The sequence below is a fragment of the Maylandia zebra genome, linkage group LG18, assembly GCF_041146795.1.
Source record: "Maylandia zebra isolate NMK-2024a linkage group LG18, Mzebra_GT3a, whole genome shotgun sequence".
NCBI lineage: Eukaryota > Metazoa > Chordata > Actinopteri > Cichliformes > Cichlidae > Maylandia > Maylandia zebra.
This window is the reverse complement of record NC_135184.1, coordinates 20,546,425-20,566,922: the sequence shown is the minus strand read 5'-3', so window position 1 is coordinate 20,566,922 and position 20,498 is coordinate 20,546,425. Positions and strand designations below refer to the sequence as shown.

At 41.7% G+C, this 20,498-nt stretch overlaps 2 protein-coding genes across 3 annotated transcripts; both read right to left on the bottom strand.

Annotated features, from left to right (window-relative positions):
* Positions 1–1,048: 1,048 nt before the first annotated feature.
* On the bottom strand, positions 1,049–11,883 carry acsl3b (acyl-CoA synthetase long chain family member 3b). 2 transcript variants are annotated; one of them, XM_014412327.4, is made up of 16 exons: positions 11,670–11,883; positions 10,712–10,863; positions 8,754–9,237; positions 7,973–8,150; positions 7,020–7,129; positions 6,723–6,861; positions 6,374–6,524; positions 6,044–6,167; positions 5,852–5,923; positions 5,601–5,740; positions 4,968–5,140; positions 4,783–4,857; positions 4,493–4,684; positions 4,293–4,407; positions 4,052–4,209; positions 1,049–3,875 (listed from the first exon to the last, which is right to left on the bottom strand). In XM_014412327.4, the coding sequence occupies exons 3-16, from the start codon at positions 9,102–9,104 to the stop codon at positions 3,718–3,720; spliced, it is 2,136 nt and encodes a 711-aa protein (XP_014267813.3). In that variant the 5' UTR covers positions 9,105–9,237; positions 10,712–10,863; positions 11,670–11,883; the 3' UTR covers positions 1,049–3,717. The 2 variants fall into 2 exon arrangements, with proteins under 2 accessions (XP_014267813.3, XP_014267812.3); XM_014412326.4 differs by lacking the exon at positions 10,712–10,863.
* Positions 11,884–15,880: 3,997 nt separating this feature from the next.
* LOC101464653 (RING finger protein 228) lies at positions 15,881–16,834 on the bottom strand. The gene has a single exon (XM_012916708.2). The coding sequence runs from the start codon at positions 16,663–16,665 to the stop codon at positions 16,042–16,044; it is 624 nt and encodes a 207-aa protein (XP_012772162.2). The 5' UTR covers positions 16,666–16,834; the 3' UTR covers positions 15,881–16,041.
* Positions 16,835–20,498: the final 3,664 nt, after the last annotated feature.

The window sequence follows — 20,498 nt, the reverse complement described above, 5'->3', positions numbered from 1 at the left end:
GTAGCTCATTGCGAGGCTGTCCCATATTTATAAAACGTTAACCTTTTAGAGATTGATTTAAAAAAGTGTTTGGCTTCTAACCAAAATATCCATAACAGATAGTGAAAAACAGGATTTTCTGTCATTTAATTGTGTATCTGTTATTTAACTACTTTGGTGTAGTATGAATGGCTGTGGAGGAAAAAAAACAAAAGCCCCCCAACAATGTATGCCCTCCTTCTTATTTTCAAAGCTGGCTAACAGGCTGATTTGAAAATAAGTCTCTGGGGGGCTGATTCTGGCCCCTGGGCCTTATGTTTGACACTCCTGGTCTATTAAATATAATAATTGAAAAAAACTCCAGAAAGCCCACAGAGGTATTGCTTAACACTTCTGGCTTCAAAAACAAAACTTAAATAATAAACATAAAAAAATAAATTTAAAAAAACCCAATAGGGTGACAGCCATAAAGCTCAGCTGCAGGCTTTAATAACAGCATGTATAAACTCATGTGTGACTTGTTGTTTTATACGTGCAGTCTGTGATTCTGGAGAATCCAAATACGTCAGCTGAGGCTCAGAGAAACTGAATGGGACAACTTGCCAATGTCATGTTTTTTTGCTTTAGACTAAGGCTCAACAGCAGTTCAAAAAAGTAAAGGATTATCTGCAGCCCTGGTGTTGAATAATGGATCCTGACTACATCATCTATGTTAATCAGCAGGTGCGTTCAGAAGGAATTCAATAAAAGTTCTTTTTTTCTTTTTCTCTGATTCAATTTCTCAAGAAAGGGTGAAGAAAAAACAAACAAACAACACCTTCCTTTGTTTACTAGCTTTAAATGAAGGTCGACTTCCAGGACTGGATGTTCCGCTTGCGTCGAAGCGGCACACAGCCTTTCACAAACCACATCCGCACACGCACACTGGCCTTCGTTGCCATAGAAACTCTGCTTTGAGGATGATTCCAATCAAGCTGCTGATTATTAGTCACACGTTAAACCTCACAGACTACGTTCAGGTGTCTGACAGACACACACACAGAACTCCAAAGCACACAAACACCAGCAGTATTTACAACACAAACTTGTTTATTTCATGACATAATTTCCAAGGCCAAATCACAAATAAATAAAAGGAAGAAGACACTTGCAGTAGCTCAGCTTTCAGGCCCACCCCGAAAAAAAAAGTTCAGTTACAAAGATTACTAAACATATTAACAGGAAGCTTTACACATGTACAGTTATTGGTACTTTTAATGAACTTTGATCTGTGAGACCTGCCCCACCCACCCCCACCTCCCTGATATTTACAAAGAAAGAGAAAATAACAGGAATGGTGAAATTGATCTCTGCACCACCCCTCATTCTTTGCCTTGTTAGTTCAGATAATGCTTGTTGGTATGAGAAGACGTGCGTCATCAAGAAAAAAACCCCCAAAAAAACCCAACAATGTGTGGAGTGCTTCACATTCTAAAGACCCCTGAAGATAGCTCGTGTGTGTCAGAAGGCAACCAGCCGCCTCGAGCCAGGCAGAGAAAAAGCAGCAAACAGCACACACAAAGGGAGGCACGGGTCCCCCCCCAACTTTATCGCGATAGTTTGGTCAAAGCTAAATACGGTCCTTATGTATGAAATCTGATGACATTGCCATTAGGAGGACCCTACTGTACCCTTTATTAATGTCATCTTTGTTACAAGCAAAGCAGGGTTTGCATTCAGAAAAAGGCGGCTGCAAGAAAGATGTAAACCTTACAACAAAATAAAAGAAATCGAAGAACAGGGAAGAAGGAAATAACAAAGCTTGTAAAAGTCACTTTACACTATTGCCATTCAGAGTATATCAACCACCAGCACCAAATCCATAAACCTACATTAATTAATGCATGTTTTTTTACAACATTTCAAATAAATGTCAGGTGTCTGTAGCACTGGAGACCCTTTTATATACACTGCACAAATATTATACAGATAAACCAATTTCAAGATACAGAAATGTGAATTGAGCTTCAGCTATGCATACACTCCCAACTTTTTTTTTTTTTTTTTTAAAAAGGAGTGGGTCAATAAATTATTTCTTCAGTTGTTTGAATGGAGTGTGATTCTCTCATACTGATGTGCTTTGGTACATGTGCACTTTACATCATGCAATTTTCTACAACGCCAGATATAACTTTTTTTTAAACTTTACAGTCTTATTAAAAACATTACATTTGCAGCACAGTACGTTCAAAAGGAGCTACATCTACACTTCTCTATCAGTGTCTCTCTACCATCGCCCACATTTCTACAGTCCTACAGGCCTTCCATTATGCACTGAAGTTGAGGCCTAAATGTTAACATGCCGCGAAAGGGCCGCTGCCTGTGCGCTTTTTTTTTCCGTCTTCCTTCTTAGATACTTTTAATATTTGAGTATAAATATTGCACATTCACTTTGCATTTCATTTTTATACGTACGGTAAAAAGGTTAAAGTAACAGTAAACAGACCTATGGTAAAAACATGTACAGTTGCACCACAAAGTAACTGGGACAGCAGTCTATGAAAGGCTAACTAGTATAACTATTCTTCCTGTGGTAAGCAACTAAGTTCCCTTGAAACCATCCGTTTGGTGCATTGGTCGTGACTGGAGGAACATGTGGCATGGCTACTGTATGTCAATAAACCACAGAAAAAAAACTGAAAGGAAAAACAAAAACACTCCCAATTGGTCCTAATGTTTGACAATCTTGTGTAGGCAGGGAACAGCAGAAGGGATACGACTCCATCATTTATAACTAGGTCAGGTCAGTAAGTCAGAATTTAAATGTACAGACCTTATGACGCGGGCTAATAAAGGAAAAAAGATACAAAAGAAGAAATGAAAAAGCTTGTAAACAAAGACCATTAAAGTACAGGTAGCATGAACAAAACAAATAATAAAAAAGGAAAAGAACCCCCACCCCCTACCAAATAATACCACCATAAAGTAAAAGTATGAAAATGTATTTGAAGACATCCTAATGCTCAAATCTCTCATGGCTTTGGAACACCCATTCCTTACACAGAAAACTGATCAGATGGGTTTAAAAGCTAACAAACCAAACATGAAGGAAATGTTGAAATGCGGATTTAAAAAATAAAATAAAATAAAGACCACAGAGATCCCCGCAGACCTGAATGTTACTTTGAGCCCAGGAGGTGTCCCCTCTGTTGGGCTCATGCTACCTCCCCACCATGTCTCTGCCAGGGGTGCGCACTTCATGGCCCCCACGCGGCACACTCCAGCAAGCAGGGCAGCGGGAGGAGAAGCAAACAGAGTGTGGTCGCTGACATGGGTTCAGCTGCATCAAGCTTGACATTTGTTTCACTTTGAGTCATGCAAAGGTCTGACTTCATTCGCTGTCTTGGTCGTCACAGCAACTTAAAGACCTGAATTCCTTGAAAGGGAGTGGTTGGTGCATTGCACACGTCTGGCTGGCTCAGCTGTCTGTTCAGCCTCTTAGGTTTTGACAAAAACCATTAAGCTGGATTCGAGAGTCGCCCCCCCCGCCTCCATCCTGCTTTGATCGAAGCTGGTTGCAGGGAAGCTGGGAAGGAGGTGCATGGATCCCTGTGGGTGTGTGTGTGTGTATTTATGTGTTACTGGTAACTTAAATGTAACTCCTCAGAAAGTAGTCTTGGAAGTAGTATTGAGAACTGTGTGAGTGTTTTCAGGTATATATGTGGATGTGTTTACTGGTTGCTGGGAGTGCGTCTCGTGTTATTTTCCTCCGTACATCCTCTCGATATCTTCCTGGTAGTGTGTCTTTAGCTCCTTACGTTTTAGTTTGAATGCGTCAGTGACCAAGCCCGTCTCTGGGGTCCAGGGCTCAGCGCTCAGCCGGATCTTCTTGGGAATCTCAAATCGCTCCAATTTTGCTGGATGTGAGAGAGCACAATCACAAGTCAGCCTGACAGATAAAGTGTCATCTTAGTGCAAAGTCTGACACAGGGGACGGGATGCTATCTCACCAAATCTGAACAAACTATTCAGATGTCTCACTTGAGTTTTGTTAATGATACTGTACTTGGGAGATAAGACTTTTTCCCTCTACCTGTGATAGCAGCCTCAGTGATGATGCGGAGGACCACCTCCTCCATCTGGGAGTTGTTGCAGAGTTCTTCCCACGAGTCCTTTATTTGCATCTGCTCAGCCAGGGCCATTAGCTGCTTGTGGTTAGGCACCACAAAGCTGATCACATATGACTGGTCACTAAACAACAACAAAAAAGATTAGATTACAGATTAGGCAGCAACAATGAAATAAACAGATCCAGAAAGTCTGCGGGGCTTTACCTGTTGGCATAGGCACAAATATTGTCTATGAGTGGGCAGTTCTTCAGAACAGCCTCCACTTTTCCTAGAGAGACATATTCGCCTGCCTGTAGTTTCACCAGATCTTTCTTACGGTCTGTGAGAAAAGAAGAATTATTAGAATCCCGACTGATGTTACCTCTTGTATCACATGCAGTCTAACTCATTTTTGCATTTCTTACCGATGATCTTGAGGCATCCGTCGGGGTGGAATTCTCCAATGTCTCCAGTGCAGAACCATCTCTGGCCGTTCTTGTCCACAAAGAAGTCGTCTTGGATCTTGCCTTTGCTTTTGTAGTAACCCATTGTGACATTGGGCCCACCAATCAGAATTTCCCCTCTTGGGTTGGGCTTGTCTGTGCTGTAGTAACCACCTAAAAAAGATCCGGATTTTTTGATTATTAAGCAACTTAAAGTTTTTTTTGTTTTTTTTTTAATGAACTAAGGACGGATTTTCTAGCTCTGTACTCACCCTCTTCCCAGTCCTTCAGCGTGATCTCTGAACAAACCAGTGGAGCACCAACCCGCCCTGTGCTGTAGTCCCAAACTGAAAATACAAATAAGGACTTATATTAACTTTGCTTGTCATTTCTAAGTTCTTTTTATAATCGTTTCTCCTAACAGCAAAAACACATCTACTCTTTCACATTTGCTTACATTCACTGATGGTGCCAGCTCCACAAGTCTCCGTCAGACCATAGCCTTGCCCCACAGGGCAGCACATACAGATGTTCATGAATCTCTGTGTAGCAGCCGAGAGGGGAGCTCCGCCAGACAGCAGCACCCGTGTTTTCCCTCCCAAGAGCGCACGCACACGTTTGAACACCAGACTGAGGAAAAAGACAAGAAAACAGAGCAGGGTGATGATGACGACTGCAAGTGGAGGAGACTCAGACAGCAACTCCAGAAACTAAAAGAGCTTTGAAAAGTTAGCCATAAAGCCCCATAGCAAACAGATATTGATTCGTACTAAAAAATGTTGTGTGCACGCACAATACGAGAGTCAATACTACCCAAATACTCACACAGGATCCAGAGAAATAGCTCTTTAGTTATGATTAGCCAAGAAGGAGCAGACATAAATGTTTGCTTGTGTATAACTCAGAAAGCAAGCGTCAACTGTCATTAATACAGAATGTCTGAACAGCAGGTGGGCGGGGCTTCGTCGCTCACAACCTAAACTGTGTGCCTGATATCAGCACCACTGCACGTACCCTCTCATCGTACAGATTCAAACAGAAAAGCATAAAAGGTCCTGTTTCAGGGTTACGTCATGTGCATGGGTATTACCGGTCACAGAGAGGTGTGCTGTAGCCCTTGGAGATCTGCTCCATCTTGTAGTTGTAAGCCAGCACAAACAGCGTCCTCTGGAATTTGCTCATCTCCTCCACTTTGGTCATTACATTTTTGTAAATCCGATCCATGATCTCCTGCACACCAAGCAGATGAACTCTCAGTAGACATTTCTGGCATTTTAAAAGCCCCCAGTACTTTTATCTGGTGTGACTGTGTTAGGTGTACTGCGATAAATGCAGACTTACTGGTACAGCAGCCATAAGAGTGGGTTTAAGCACACTGGTATCACCTTTACTGCCCTTCTTGATCTTGGTGGACTGTGAAATAAAACAAAAGGCAACCTCTTTAAATCTTTAATGGATTGTGAATTTGCAGTGTACAGTTAGAGAGACAAGAAACGCTGACCAAAAGATGCTGCTGCCCGTTTCCCCACTGACCTGGTCTGCTAGAGTCTGAGGAGAGGAGTAGCCGATGCGACACCCGTGAGAGATGGACACCAGTTCCGCGCTGAGCTCCAAAACGTGGGCTAACGGCAGGTAGCCGATATAGGTGTCCGTCTCACTGCGAGCACACAGGTGATCTCATTAATTACCTCTAGATACTGACATAAAATTGAGATATAAACAACAAAACTGTCTCTGTGTGAGTGACAATCACCACACACGTTGGCAGAGAACGAAGTGACAGTGGAAACTCTGTGCACCAGAACGTGGCAAAACTCAGCGAGAAAATGTCAGAGAACAGCGAGAAATCGGATATTGACATACTTGAGGTTAGGGATTCGCTCCGCCATGCCTGTGATGCCAGCAATGAGGTTGCCATGGGAGATCATGACACCCTTGGGGATGCCTGTGGAGCCGCTGGTGTACATGATAACTGCGATGTCTGAGGTCTCTGGCTTTCTGCGGTCTACTGCAACTATGGTGGACAGAGAGAAGAGGCTTTGTGATGGCATTGTGTGTTTTGTAAGTGGTGATTTGACCTCCTTCCGTCACGCAGAGCACATCACTCCAATTACACATTAGGGTGCTGGCTTTGTGTTAAGCCTCCATCAGAGCACTTCCACTTTCCAGACCAAATTAGAAAACTTTTCAATCACCCTGCTCAAACACTCACTATTGTCAGGCCTGGATCCCATCTCCTTCACTGTGTCCATGTTGTAGACCATGATGCCTTTAGGAATGTCTGGCCAGCTTGTGGGTTTACTGTCCACTACGATGATATACTGCAGCCTCGGCACGTCACACAGAATGGCCTATGGCACAGAGATAGATGCAGGTGGGAGGGAGGAGGAAACCGTCATTAAGCTACACTTGTTATCACACTCTAATGTTGCACACAACAAACCAGCAGCTGCTGGTTGACTTTGTTAAACAGCGTACATGTGATAAGTGTAAGAAGGTAAGCAGTTACCTTGAGACGGCTCTGCAGCAGGTCTTTGCTTGTGATGATGTGCGTGACTTCGGTCTCATTCAGCCCATGTGCAATGGCCACGGGTCCGAGAGTGGCGTACAAGGTCACAACTGTCAAATTCAATTACATCCGTTTTAGTTACACAGTCAAAACAAGATATAATGGCATCAGCTTATATGCTGCCTGATAGGAGAAACTTTTCTATACGTCCATTTTCATAACCTTTTCTCCAGTTCAGGGTCATTGCGGGGCTGAAGCCTATCCTAGCTCTCATTATGTAAGAGGCGGGCAATTTAGAATCACAACATTAACCAACAAAGACACCTTTGGACTGTGGGAAGTACCTGGAGAGAACCTGTGCAGTTACTGGGAGAACATGGAAACTCCCAGAAAGGCCCCAGCTGTGTGGCAGGTTCAAACCAGGAACCCTCATGTTGTGAGGAGACATTGCTAACCACTGTAACACAGTGCCATTAAAATAGGCTTGGGATAATTTTGAAATGATACAAATCCTTTTATTGAACAAATAGGCTCTGACTCTACTGCCTACAATACCCGCAGCACTGTCTGTGGGAAGTAGCGTCACAGCTGACTACGATACAGTCAAATGGTACCTTCATAGTAAGATGCTCACTAGTCTGAAAAATATTGCTGGAAAGTTTCTAAACAATGGCACAATGACTACCCCTTTTTTCATAACTCTTATCAACAATTATATCAAATATTTTTTACTCATTAAATATCTGTATTGAAATTAGTCCCTAAAAGTAAGAATCCTCTGAGCTTTACATTAAGACAATATAAACAAAAAAGAGCAAAATAAAGAGAATGTATATTTTATTGAAAAGTGCCTTGGATGTCTTTGATATTTATTATTATTATTATTATTATTATTATTATTATTAATAATAATAATAATAATAATAATACACATTTGTCCTTCTGCCACTCACGTGGGAAATTGTACATGAAGCAGGCTTGTGCTGTGACAATCCACTCCGCTCTGGTCTCACAGAAGATGGCGATGTTACAGTGAGGCTTCTGATTGAGAGCTGCCAAACCACTGCCAAAACACTTTGCTGCCTGGTAGGCTTCCTCATACGACAGCCAGTCATAGTTCCCGAGAATTACCTGCAACGAACACGCAGAAACCATGCAGTCTTCAGCATTTTTGTCCTCATACTACACCAAACATTAAAAGAAAAATGATGGTGGTGCATATTTTCTACAGGGCCGGGAACGGTTTCATTCAATTGGAAGAATATGAAATGAATAAACGGAACCATAATATCCACATTTGTAGGATCGGCGCTGCTTTTTATTAGAAGGAATAACGAAATGGTATCACTGAACCCACATGAGAGGCTGCAGATATTGCTCTTATATGCAATACTGAAAAAGCCGAACATGATAGTGTCTCCTGATGGCAGCATAACACATTATTTACAGTCCGCTAGTGCCATCTACGGGTCTGTTGCTTTGCAGGTGTTAATTGAGCCCAGAGACATAGGAGCAGAAAATTTGCTGCACTTCCACCCACATTCATCACACTGTGCACAGCAGCTGACTGCACTCTTATAAACAAACTTCCCGTTATCTGACCGAGTCGCCTGGTGTTACATTTCTAAAGTTAAATGAAATGAGGGGATCTTCATCTTGACATGACTCAAACCTCAATTTTCACATGAACTAAATAAAACTAATTAAACAAATTATAAGGGTAGCATGTCTCACCTTTTTGAAGATCTTGCCGTTTGGTTGGCGCTCATCCTCCTCACTGAGCACCTCCCTGGTTCCCAGACAGTCTCTCTTAGGAAACCTTTTGGCAGCGTATTCAAACATTTTGTCCAGGGTGTCCACGCCAGGGTGGAGCCACGCAACTAGCTCCTTTTGGCTGTAGACTGCTCTGTAAGGCCCTGCTGGGTGCCCGCTAACCGAGCGTGCCTTGATCCTGCGGGCTCGTTCCAAGTTGTTGCCAGCTCCAGAGAAGAAGTACCAGGGTATGAAGGTGATGACAGAATAGACCCAGACCACTGAACGGAAAACCTGCAGCAGCAGGGGGTTCATATCCTCCTTCAACTTCATCTCTGAAGATGAAGTAAGCGCTGGAAATGTATAAAACTTGGACCTGCCCTGAAAGTACCTCAACTTGCTGCTGAGGCTGAAGGCTGGAGGCTGTGAGTTCTTTTGTGCTTTTTCTTTCTGCACAGGAAATCACCTAGACATGCGAGACAGACACACACACACACACACACACACACACACACACACACACACACACACACACACACACACACACACCACATGTAACTTTAGGAACATAGTCTGGAATAAAGACGTATCAGCACATTTTGATAGCAAGGAACTGCTTCCTGGTAAAATAATCTTTGCTTGCATGAAGGTTATCTCTTCCTATTCTTAGTATCACTTTCAGTCAGCACTATTCACCTCACCAGCAGGTCTGTTTAGAGAGGAAACATGGTGCTCAGTTATAAGATAGCTATTAATTAAAGATTTATTAACAGAGCTGATATGGACTTGTAATTAACTCCTTAGCTTAAAGACAACTGACTGCCTCATGTGTGAAACTGCTTAATTTCCCCATTTCATTAATTGCTAAATTAGTATTGTGAGGGCAACACTTTGTGATCTGGAAACAATACAGAAACAGCCCTCATTTCTTTCCTTTCATCTTGTCATTTTTCAATATTTTGTAGAACACCGTTAGATACACTTATAGAGATGATAGCTACAGCTGAAGTCTTACATAAAGATATAGATAAACCAGGCCAAACAAGCTTTGGTATTGCTGGAAATGACAACAGTTAACCTCACAATCGCTGAGGGCAAAATCAAGCAGTGGCTGCATTTAAGCCAGAGAACAATGCCTCTCTAATTTTCTTTATTTCTGACTGCATCCACTTGTTTCCAACTGGATCATAACATGCACTGTACTTTTGTACTTCTCCAAGTCGTTTGGCTGTACAACAAAAACCAACTGCAGAACGAGAGCTTGGCTATTTGTAGCATATACTTAAAGCCAAAGGGTAATTTGCAGAGTAGCCCTGCTGCCACACAGCCAGACCACATGAGAGTTGGTGACAGGCAGTGACTCATTCTGCAGCTTAATGCAGAGATGTTTGCAGACCCTCACATAACTCTAAAATGACTAAGAAGAATCTTTTCGCTTCAGCATTTATTTAAGAGGTGGGCTGACCATGTGCAAACAGAAGCTACAAGACAAGAGGAAAAGGTCCTCAGAAAGCCTCTCCACAGTTGCACCCTGAAGCTGAATTGGAAGACTTCTGTGCTGAATCTGAGTAGAGCCTACTATGCAGACTGCGCAAGTGGCCCGAGCCATAGCCAGAGTCTGCAACTGTGAGGCTGTGATGAAGCGACATGTAGTTACAATCCCAGGTAGCTGTAGGTTAGATAACTGCATAGGTTTTAAGAATCTGAATCTCTTTATTTTCATTGTACAAGTACAATGAAACTGGATATAAATAACACATACAAAATAAATAAAGGGAAATATAAACAGTTAAAGCTAAAGAAATAAATGACAAGCATTCTGCAAGTGTGTGCATCAGCCCCACTTTGTACCTGTATATTTACTGGGGGGAAAAGACAATCCTAACTGTTACTTCAATCAGGTCCAAACTCAAATCGCTCCTGCTACAAACATGTCTCACCTGTTGTACAGCAACCCAGATACCACAACCAACCGATAAAAGTCATCCATTATCTGGGCAAAGTACACTGAGAAGTCCTTCCAGCTCCAACACGTATTACAGGTCCAGCCATTGTTGGATTTGAATGACAGAGACACACCCTCTCCTGCTCACTAGTTCAACAATATAATGCATGAAAAAAATATGTCTCAGTGGGAAAAACCTGCAATCCCTTAACACACAGCTGCAATGAATAACTTTTTGATCAGAAATTAGACCTTATTTGTTAATGCCAGCCAACAGAGACTACACAAAACCTCGTGCTTGTTTTAGTAACGCAATTTAACAAACACAGCAACTTGCTGCCACTTTAATTTTAAAGTATTGTTTGTTTTAACACTAAATATGATAGCAATAGTGGCAGTATGTTAATCAGCATCGGGACAGTAGTATAAACTCAGCAACTCCCACTCTGGATTTAATCTGGTGACGAGTGTAGCGTTTAACCTAGTAATTATCATGTAATTCAGACTGAAGCAGTCAGATGAGAAGCATGACATACAGTGCGGTGTCGGTGCGTTGGTTTGGATCCTTAACAGTATTCTGTATCAACATCGTTGAATAAAACCGGCACACATAAAATAATTTTTGAGCAACACTACCGCTGGATGACACACAGAAGGTCACATGCTGCGATGCTAGCGAAGTAGCATCCAGATTAGCGGCTCAAAGACGCGCTAGCATTTAGCTATAGCTAGCCTCCACCGCCGCTACTACTACTGGTGCCTTTAGTGAAGCCGGTTTTCCCGGTGGACATTCACCGAAATTAATTTAAAAAGCAGCATATAAGCGTGGCCCGGTATGGACGTCTAAGGAGAATTAAAGGGTACGTGCCACGTTGATTAGCAAACCGGTCGCTGAAAATAAGACCATCTCTCCTCAACATCTGCAGAGCGCTCACGCCGCAACACATTCTCACCTCTTTCCTCTGCAGCTGCGCTTTCAGTCTCTGAAGCACCGGATCAGCTAGATTAGCCTCTGCAACCACAGCTCTGAGAAGGATGAAGACATCGTCTGCTAACTCAGCGTGCTTGTCCCTAAATTACAACCGTTGGTCCGCTTAAAAACCAATATAAAATTAAGTCAAATTGTAAATCAGAGCATCACCGGGCCACTGCTGCCAGCCCGGAAGATATAAAGTGACGTCACGACGCTTCTCCACCTGCGATTGGAAGACTGGAGGTGGCGCGTGCTTGGGCCAACAGAGACGTCAGAGAGGTTATTATCGGTCACAGCCGTCTACGCGGTCCTACAGCAGTAGACACAGAGTGTGGCCGCCCGTGAGGCGACAGGTTTAGTGGGCTGTTAAGTGACCGCAAGTCACATATTATTGTGTTTGATAAGCAAGTCGGCGATCTGCCAAAGAAGAGACAGACAGCTGTCAAATGGGCGAAGGGAAACGAGACGAAGGGAAAACAAGCTATACATACCGCAATAATTGTCTTGAGCAAGAACGGTTACCAAAACCACCGAAACTCCTTACCTTCCTCTTTTTGTCGACAGCTTATTAAAACCTAGGAATGTAAAGATTGACTACCTCCTTATCAGCTTTGATTGACTGTATTTCATTCTAATACATATCCCAGACCATCAAAATGATACACTGAAACGTATATGAATTAAAACCACGATGCTGTGCGTTCAAGCACCAGACTAAGGAGCACTTAGTGAGTAATCTAACTCACATCACAGTCTATTAAAATTTCAGTACCCTACCAGATATGTCAGTTTCCCCCCAAGTATTTAATTCAAATATCTAACTGCATGTGATTGTTGCACAGTTTTATTTAAGAGTTCTGAATCCTTGAAAATAGCACACTTTTGCCACAATATATTTCCTGAATTAAGAAGACGAAAGAAGCGTCTGAACTGTTGTTTCATACTTCTCCATAATTGTTTTTTTGGAGTTTCTATTCCTCCAAACTATCTGGCTAACGTTGTACTCGTGGTTCTTTTCTGGTCTATTTCCTCTCAATAGTGTGTGTGACAGGATAGAAATGAGAGAGTAGAAATATGAGGAAGATGATGAAGCTGCAGTGAGTGATTAAAGTTAGGATAAAGCTTGTTCCATATCAGCCTCTCCAAACTAAATTCATCTTTATAAAAGGTTTATTTCCATGTACCTGTATCATGTGAGAGACAGCCAGCACTCTTAATAGAGCTTTCTACAATAATGTATTGATAATTAATGGTGCTACTGTTGCAATCAGTTCAGCCTGGCCTGTGGTGGTCACTGATATTCATGTAAAATCTGTTTTTGGGGGAAACAGTTAATGGATAGTTTGCGAATTCACTTATCAGAATAATAAAAAACAGCTGCTGCTAAAAAGATCACATGACTTGATAATGTGGTTCATTCCTGTGTTTCACACACATAATAAACATAAATATGTGTGTGTTGGGTTTATTCTAACAGGCAGACATGTAAATACAATAATCACCAACATTGGTTGACTTTTAAGTGTCTTTAAAAAAAATCAATTCATATATATTTAAATATTTTTATGTAATTTTATAAAAAGAAACTTGTCTGCAATCTCATGTTTACACACCAGAGGGAGTTGCATCTCTTACGTGAGGCCCACACATTGCTCTCCTGTTTCAACTTGACTTAGACGTTATCCCAAAATGCTGCATGTGAGACAGAGGCAGAGGACAGATAGGAGAGAAACATCTCCTGTGACTGCTAAAAAGGAACACGATGAAAGTGAAATGGTTAGATGAGCTGCGTGCGACACTTTGACCCTGGACATCGATTTCTTCTCACTGTTCTTTAGAGTTTTTGCATGCTTGTTGGGCCATATGTTTTTACTGCCATTTTCTGACACATGTGCACACAAAGCCACACTTTCTCCACCACTTACACACAGACTTGGACTCACACAAGCTTGTGGTCACATGATGAGGCAAACTGCACACAGAAGGGTGATAATCTCACTCCTCGGGCTGTGTCTTTGAGGTCACGGCGGGACATGGACCGTCAGGGTGCAGATGCTGCAAGTACACACATCACTTTCATCTGCTCTGTGAAATATGTGTGTCCAATGTGATAATGACACAGAGACACACTCTGCACACACTTAAAACGATACAGGAAGAGAGAAAATGTATCATGCAACTGTCTGTCTCTTTTGAGTGTCCACGGCGTCTAATCACTGTTCCCCGGAGATTCACCTACTGTGTTATTTAAAATGTGATTCTTTCCCGCCAGTGTGATTACAACGTGATTACCTGCTACTTTAGTTATTCTGAGTTGCTCAACTTCAAATCGAAGTATTTTAAATTCTTCTCAACTTTCTGTTACTTGTGCACATCAGAAAGAGCACTTCTCATTTACAAAGGTTTCAGAATGTTAACCCTTTATTTACCACAGGCCTGCCAGTGGGCCTATTTTACAGGCATTCTTGACCATGACCATAACTCAGTTAACGTTTGAGTTAGAGACAAAATTCAAATGGTTTCTGAAAAATCTCAATTATTTCCCTTTTCATTTTACAGCCAAAATTACAAATTAGGTCTTTAGCATGTATAGATCATAGTCAACAAAGGGTTAAGTTAAAAGAAAAAGCACAACTGCTTACAATTTGAACACTTATTGGCTATACATGTGTTTGATTTCTCAGTTGCAAGGTCACATGCTGTATGATCCATGTCAAAATCTGCTGAATCCTATGCAGCATTGTGTACGTATTCTCTTTTTTGACACCTGAGCATTTGTGAGTGAGTTACAACCTTTTGCAGGTTAACTGTAGTGTTGTGCTGCATGTATTTCTGGGGAGATTTGGGAGAGCTTCAAGGCTGCAAAATTTAAAACGTTTGGAGAAATACACCAAAACCCACTGAGCAAAATTGTGGAGAGAGTGATGACCTCAAAACCTGTTCCTTTTTGTTAGAGATGTTCCACTGTCAATGTCAATGTCAATTAAAGGTAAAACTGGTAAACTAATAATGTTTGACCCCCCCCCATCTGATTATGAAAATCTCTGATATCTAGTTGGACGTATAAGGAAGAGGAGGGTGGGAGTGTGTGTGTGTGTGTGTGTGTGTGTGTGTGTGTGTGTGTGTGTGTGTGTGCTGTGTAGGGATTAGAGAACAAAAGGATCCTTCTCTGTCATCAAAGAGGATCTGCTCTCGACTCATCCCCTGCTCTGTAGCGACAGCTTTTTATTTTTCGGGAGTGGGAGTGATGGCTGGAGGGAGGGTGGGAGATGGTGGGAGAGTTTGATGGCAGGGGATGCAGATTTCAAAGTAATCTTTAACTTTAAGCCCCACAGTCCCCATGAAATGAAGCCCTCTGCCCCAGACACACTGTTGCCTATGGCTCCCAGTGGAAGCCTGCTATCCCTCTTTTTTTTTTCCTCCTCAGGCTTTTGTCATGGTGGCACTTAAGTGGCATTACTCACTGACCGGATGACCAAATGAAGGAGTTCCTTTGAGAGACCTGAAAGAGATGGATTTTAACTCCAGAGACCAGTGTCGCCTCTTAAAACAACACTAAGTGGATATAAATGCCTACTGTGTTACTGGGATTCAGCAAATACCACAAACCAAATGGAGTCATCTCCTTGATCAGGATGGATTTAATAACCCAAACCCAGTGCACTGAAAGTGCTGCTGTTCTTATGATGATGAGACACAGCAAATACATGCAACAAATCCACAAAAATCCAATAAAACACTTGCTCTAAAAGCCATCTAAGCATGATTTTAATGATTTGATAAAGATAACTGAACCCCCATCAGGTTATTTAAGACAGCCTGCACTTCCATTATGTCATCACTTCAAAAAACTACTTATTTAGGCCCCCAACCCCAAAGTTATTTTTCTCATCTTGTTAAGGCCCATGTCCCCTCAGGGTGACTGACCTGGGATCCCCTGCTGCTGCTGCCCCGGCCCACCATGGGGAGTCAGTGTAATCACACAGAGGTAGTTTTAAGGTAAACGGGCACAGAAGATAGGAATAATTCTGTCATGTCCCATTAGCTTTACTCATACAGCTGTTTCAATGCACCTTGGGACGCTAAGCTAAAGCCTGCTTTAAATTTTAAGTTATTATTAATGGCTCTGTTTAGGTAAAGTGTCCCAGTAAAGCATGACAGTGTGGCAAAGAGTCTGCACAAGTTCAAACATAGTTTGTGCACCGTTTACTGATGTTATTACAATTATCCACAAACATACCTTTTACTAAAGTGCCATACGGGATTTATAATCACTCTGAAAAAATAAAATGATAACCATTTCCCTTTGAATAGTTCTCAACAGGCTGGGTTTCGTTGGTGTATCCGGGTGATCACGTGATATTGAGATAAACTGAGTCGCTTGCCTCGGTTTCAGGCTGATAAAGCATGCAGGCTAACCAAGTCAGGATGAGCGAGAACAGGGCAAGAATGCTGGCAACAGACAAGCAGACAGGGACGAGCGACCTGATGTGGCTGAGGTTATGCACAAAGACGAGGCCCAGAAACAGGAGCAGCAGCGTGGAGAGGAAGGAGAAGATGGCGCACACGCAACTGGTCTTGAATGCAACGTGTTTGCACGCCTCCCATCCGCTGTGGCCGGTCTCCGTGGAGGTCGCAAGAGAAGCGGGCAGACCCGGCAGCCTTTCCGCGTTTAATGAGTCCTCGGGCTCCCGCTTTTTGTGCGAGAGCTCCTCGGTGAGAGCTGTGTTGTCGGGGAGGTTGCGAACCCGACGTTCCGGTAAAGGAGTTCGGTGGCGACACACGGGACAAACGATTCTCCAGCCCCGACCCTCCCGGAAGTGCAACGTTTCGAGGCATTCCAGGCAGAAGGTGTGGGAGCAGCTCAGCAGTTTGGGACTGTGGCGCTCCAAATCGAAGTAGTTGTAGCATATTTTGCACTCGCTTTCCTCCCCATGGATGCCTCCTGCACTGAGCGCCTCCGCCATGTTCTCCATTATTGGACCGCATTAACTGCTTTAATTGACAACACTGTCAGTACACCGAGTCTCACATTTCGCCATCACACATAAGAGGACCTCCTGAAGTGGAGGACTGCAGGAAGGCAGTGTGAAGTGGAATAAATAATATTTCTGGTTGTGTTGAAATCGCGTTCCTTTCTGAGCATCGCCGTGATCTCAACACCGGAACTAACTGTTAAGCGAAAATATATATCTAATAATAATACTAATACTAATAAATCGATAGACATTGTCAAATTGATTTCTCCATTGGTCTCTGTCACCTGGCAGATTTGTCTCAAGCGTGAATCACGTGTATAAGTTGGATCTAACAGGCCTATTTAACCGTATAATTAGAATTTAGTGCCCGCGGTGTCAGTAAAGGGCACCATGTGTTGATTCCTCTACACTTCAGCACCACAGGCAGTGGACAGCGCCAAGCAGGATGATCAGCGGTGACACCTTCAGCCCGGCGCTGATCCGCTGTTGTGCAAGTTTTAGCTCAGAGAGCACCACATGGGTTACATACCAGCAGCCGGTTTAGAGATTCGTGAATGTTCTTTTTCATTATCATGTTTGATATTAATAACCATTTCCAGGAGACTCTCATGGAAATGGTTCTTTTTATTGCAAGCATAATGACTCATATTCCAGTTTTAAACTTTTGTCCGCCCTAGTAATACAAGGAGTATCTGCTCAACTTACATACATTTACACCCTATTTGGTTTGTGTGGAGAAATATTATCATCATTATTTTATTTAATGAGAAATTATGAAATTATTTAATTTAAATAAAGTCAGACCACTGGTATAATGCACAAACGTGTTATGTCTGTCCTTAAAAGTTTTGCATCCCCATCCATAGTATGGATCTCTGAATATGGAGTTAAAGTATACTTGAAACGTTTCAGAGTCAGTAGAGTCATCTTAAAGGAATTCCCTGCCAACATAGATGAAGAAGATTTCATGACCTTTCCACACAGAAACTATGTGTTACATGTTAGGACAAGCTTCTGTCTTCAGGCTGTATCTTTACACATGATAGCACACACACACTGGCCTGCAGGATGTGCCGACGTACAATGGGCCCTCTTGTGGCGGAATTTATGCTTGCATGTTTAGTGAAAGCAGTGTTAATCTATATAAATGAACAACTTTACATGTAGTTAAAACGTTTTAACAGCGCGGTAATTCCAGCCATTAATGGTTAGAATACACTTTAAATTGCTAGCATATCAGTGCTCCTTTATAAAAACTATTATAAACTTCATTCTAATCATGGATTTAATGACGATTGGTGTTTCGCTTTAGTTCCTGTATGATTCAGAAGTAAAGTGATTCATCAGTAAAATATATAAATGAAGAAGAAATGTGTCAACACATAATGAGATGAATTTCTGACAATAGAAATGTTGTCAGCGCCAAGATTTTTAAACAAAAACATGGAAAATGCATATAATTGAACTCTTTCAAGCTCTGTAGCCCCCTGTACTGGGACTGCTCTGTATCTGCTTTTAATAAATCAGTAAAGGGGATGTGAAATACTAGGACTAAAATTGATTTAGCATTGTTCTCTTTTTCTCTTCCATCACACAGTTACACCTAAGAACGTAACACTGTAACTCATCACAGACTCATTCATTTAAGGCTGTTATCACACTCCGGTTCTCTGGCTTATGGTTGTTATTGGTCTTAAGCAGAAACATCAGTTGCTGTTTTTTTAAAGCTCAATCTGGCCCTGCGATAGAGAAAATGACATACCAAAATACTTCTTGCAAATCATATTAATTATGGCAAAAGTCACCCGAGTGTTTCTTATCCAGAGAGACAAGGTTGTTTGGCCTTCTAGTCGACTGAATTCATCCTGCATGTATTTTCAGGGAAATTAAGAAAAAGCCCTAGGGCTTGATGGTGTCTTGGGTTACTGCTTCAGAATATGTTTGACATATTTATTCTTTTCCCCCCTGTACATTAGAAAATAAAACTGAACTCAGAATATGTAATCCTTGAAGATGTGCAAAAATGAGCAGATTATGGATAGGATTCGCTTGTGTTATATATTTTGTAATTTTAAAACAAAAGCCTATTGAATGATGAATTTCCACATCACACGGGTAAAACTAGTCATTGCTAATCATTAAAAGAATCTATATTGCACTGAATTTGCTTTGGATGTAAAACTTTCTTTGGCGAAGCAATAATTCTGCTCCTGTGTATTGTCATAACACCAGATATCCGCCAAAGAGAAACACACACACACACACACACACACACACACACACACACACACACACACACACACACACACACACACACACACACACACACACACACACATTGAAGTAAGAGCACAGTGTATTGCAGGTTAAATAATAATCTTACTGAAGGTGGCAAATGATGGTTCATCATCTCAGTGTTTGGGTCTGTAGTTACTCAGCTATTAAAGCAACCCCGCATGCCCCGAGGTTGTATGGTTAACAAATGCTTTGCTTCTCTTTTTGTTTGTGCTCCCTCACCTAAGCTCACCTTATAGGTCTTTGTTATGATAACTGCACTCAGCGTGAGTTCCCACTGAAGTCTGGAGAGCCACACATATTTGATAAGATCAAACACACTAGAAAAACAGTGCAGTCTTTTGGTTGTGCCTTGTAACAGTAACATCCCAAAGGCTGTTAATCAGAGAATGGATTTCCTCATTCTAACGCTGCTTAGATGTTTATCTAATAGATAAATTGGGTATTCTCTGTTTCTCACCTTTCAGACTATGTCCGCTCATGTAAAGCTCTATTAAATTATCACCATTGAATGCTTGGAGCTTAAAAAAAGACAGGATAAATAAATAAATCAGTTACGATTGATATTGTCCTTAACGGAAATCACACACACACACACACACACACACACACACACACACACACACACACACACACACACACACACACACACACACACACAGATAAACCCTTGCGGGCGTCTGCTTTACAGACATGTATTATTACACTTAATTTAAAAAATTCCCACTCACAGCAGAGGCATGATTCTCTGAGGCCTAATAAAGGTTAAACACATGCTGTTTTACAGCTGGCTGTTGTTTTAACACACTGAAATTATGATAGAAAGTCAATGGATAATCCAAATTTGGGTAATCAAGGTTATCAATCACTCTGCTTGTCAGGGTAAGCAGTTACATTTACAATATATTTTTTTTAAACTAAGGAACGTAATTTTTTTAAAAATGATTTAACCTTGTTAGCTCAGCAGTTGAGTCCCTATAGCTCATGGACAGATTATCAGTTATGATTTAATTTCCTCCAGATGTCCTCCTATATTTGAACTGATATTGTGTTAATCTCGACTATTATGCTGTAAGTGGCTTTGCAAAGAAAGGAGATTTTTCCAGTGCTGTGGTTCAGCAGAGGGCCTTATCGGCCAAGAACAAAACTGCCTATAGGTTATTAGGCAGCTATACTAACTTTATCTTTAGTGGAGACATAGAAGGTTATTGAGTTTCATTAATATGTATGATTCCAAAATATAGCCTCAAAAGACTCTGGCTGTGTATCTGCCAAGTAAATGCTACATGTTATTTAGTTTTGGGTTCATTTTGTTCTATATTTTTGATGCATTAGGTTCACCGCTGCTGCCACCACCACAGCGCATTTCTGACTCAGCTTACCCCTCTAATTGATTTGACATGGTAGATCCAATATCCTTTTCATGATAGTCGAACTTTAGTATAATAACTTTCTATCTCCCCCATTCTGCTTTTATGGACGTATAATGTTTCCACATGTTCTGTGTCCATTGGATTTTTTTTAAACAGAGGGTC

Excerpts from the sequence above, each read along its gene's own strand:
- acsl3b (XM_014412327.4), bottom strand. The coding sequence starts at position 9,104 with ATGAAGTTGAAGGAGGATATGAACCCCCTGCTGCTGCAGGTTTTCCGT. Across the intron at positions 6,168-6,373 it reads GAGCGAATCCCTAACCTCAA|TGAGACGGACACCTATATCG; the intron begins GTATGTCAATAT and ends GTGTGCTCGCAG. Across the intron at positions 4,685-4,782 it reads GCTGAAGGACTGGGAAGAGG|GTGGTTACTACAGCACAGAC; the intron begins GTGAGTACAGAG and ends GATCTTTTTTAG.
- LOC101464653 (XM_012916708.2), bottom strand. The coding sequence starts at position 16,665 with ATGGAGAACATGGCGGAGGCGCTCAGTGCAGGAGGCATCCATGGGGAG.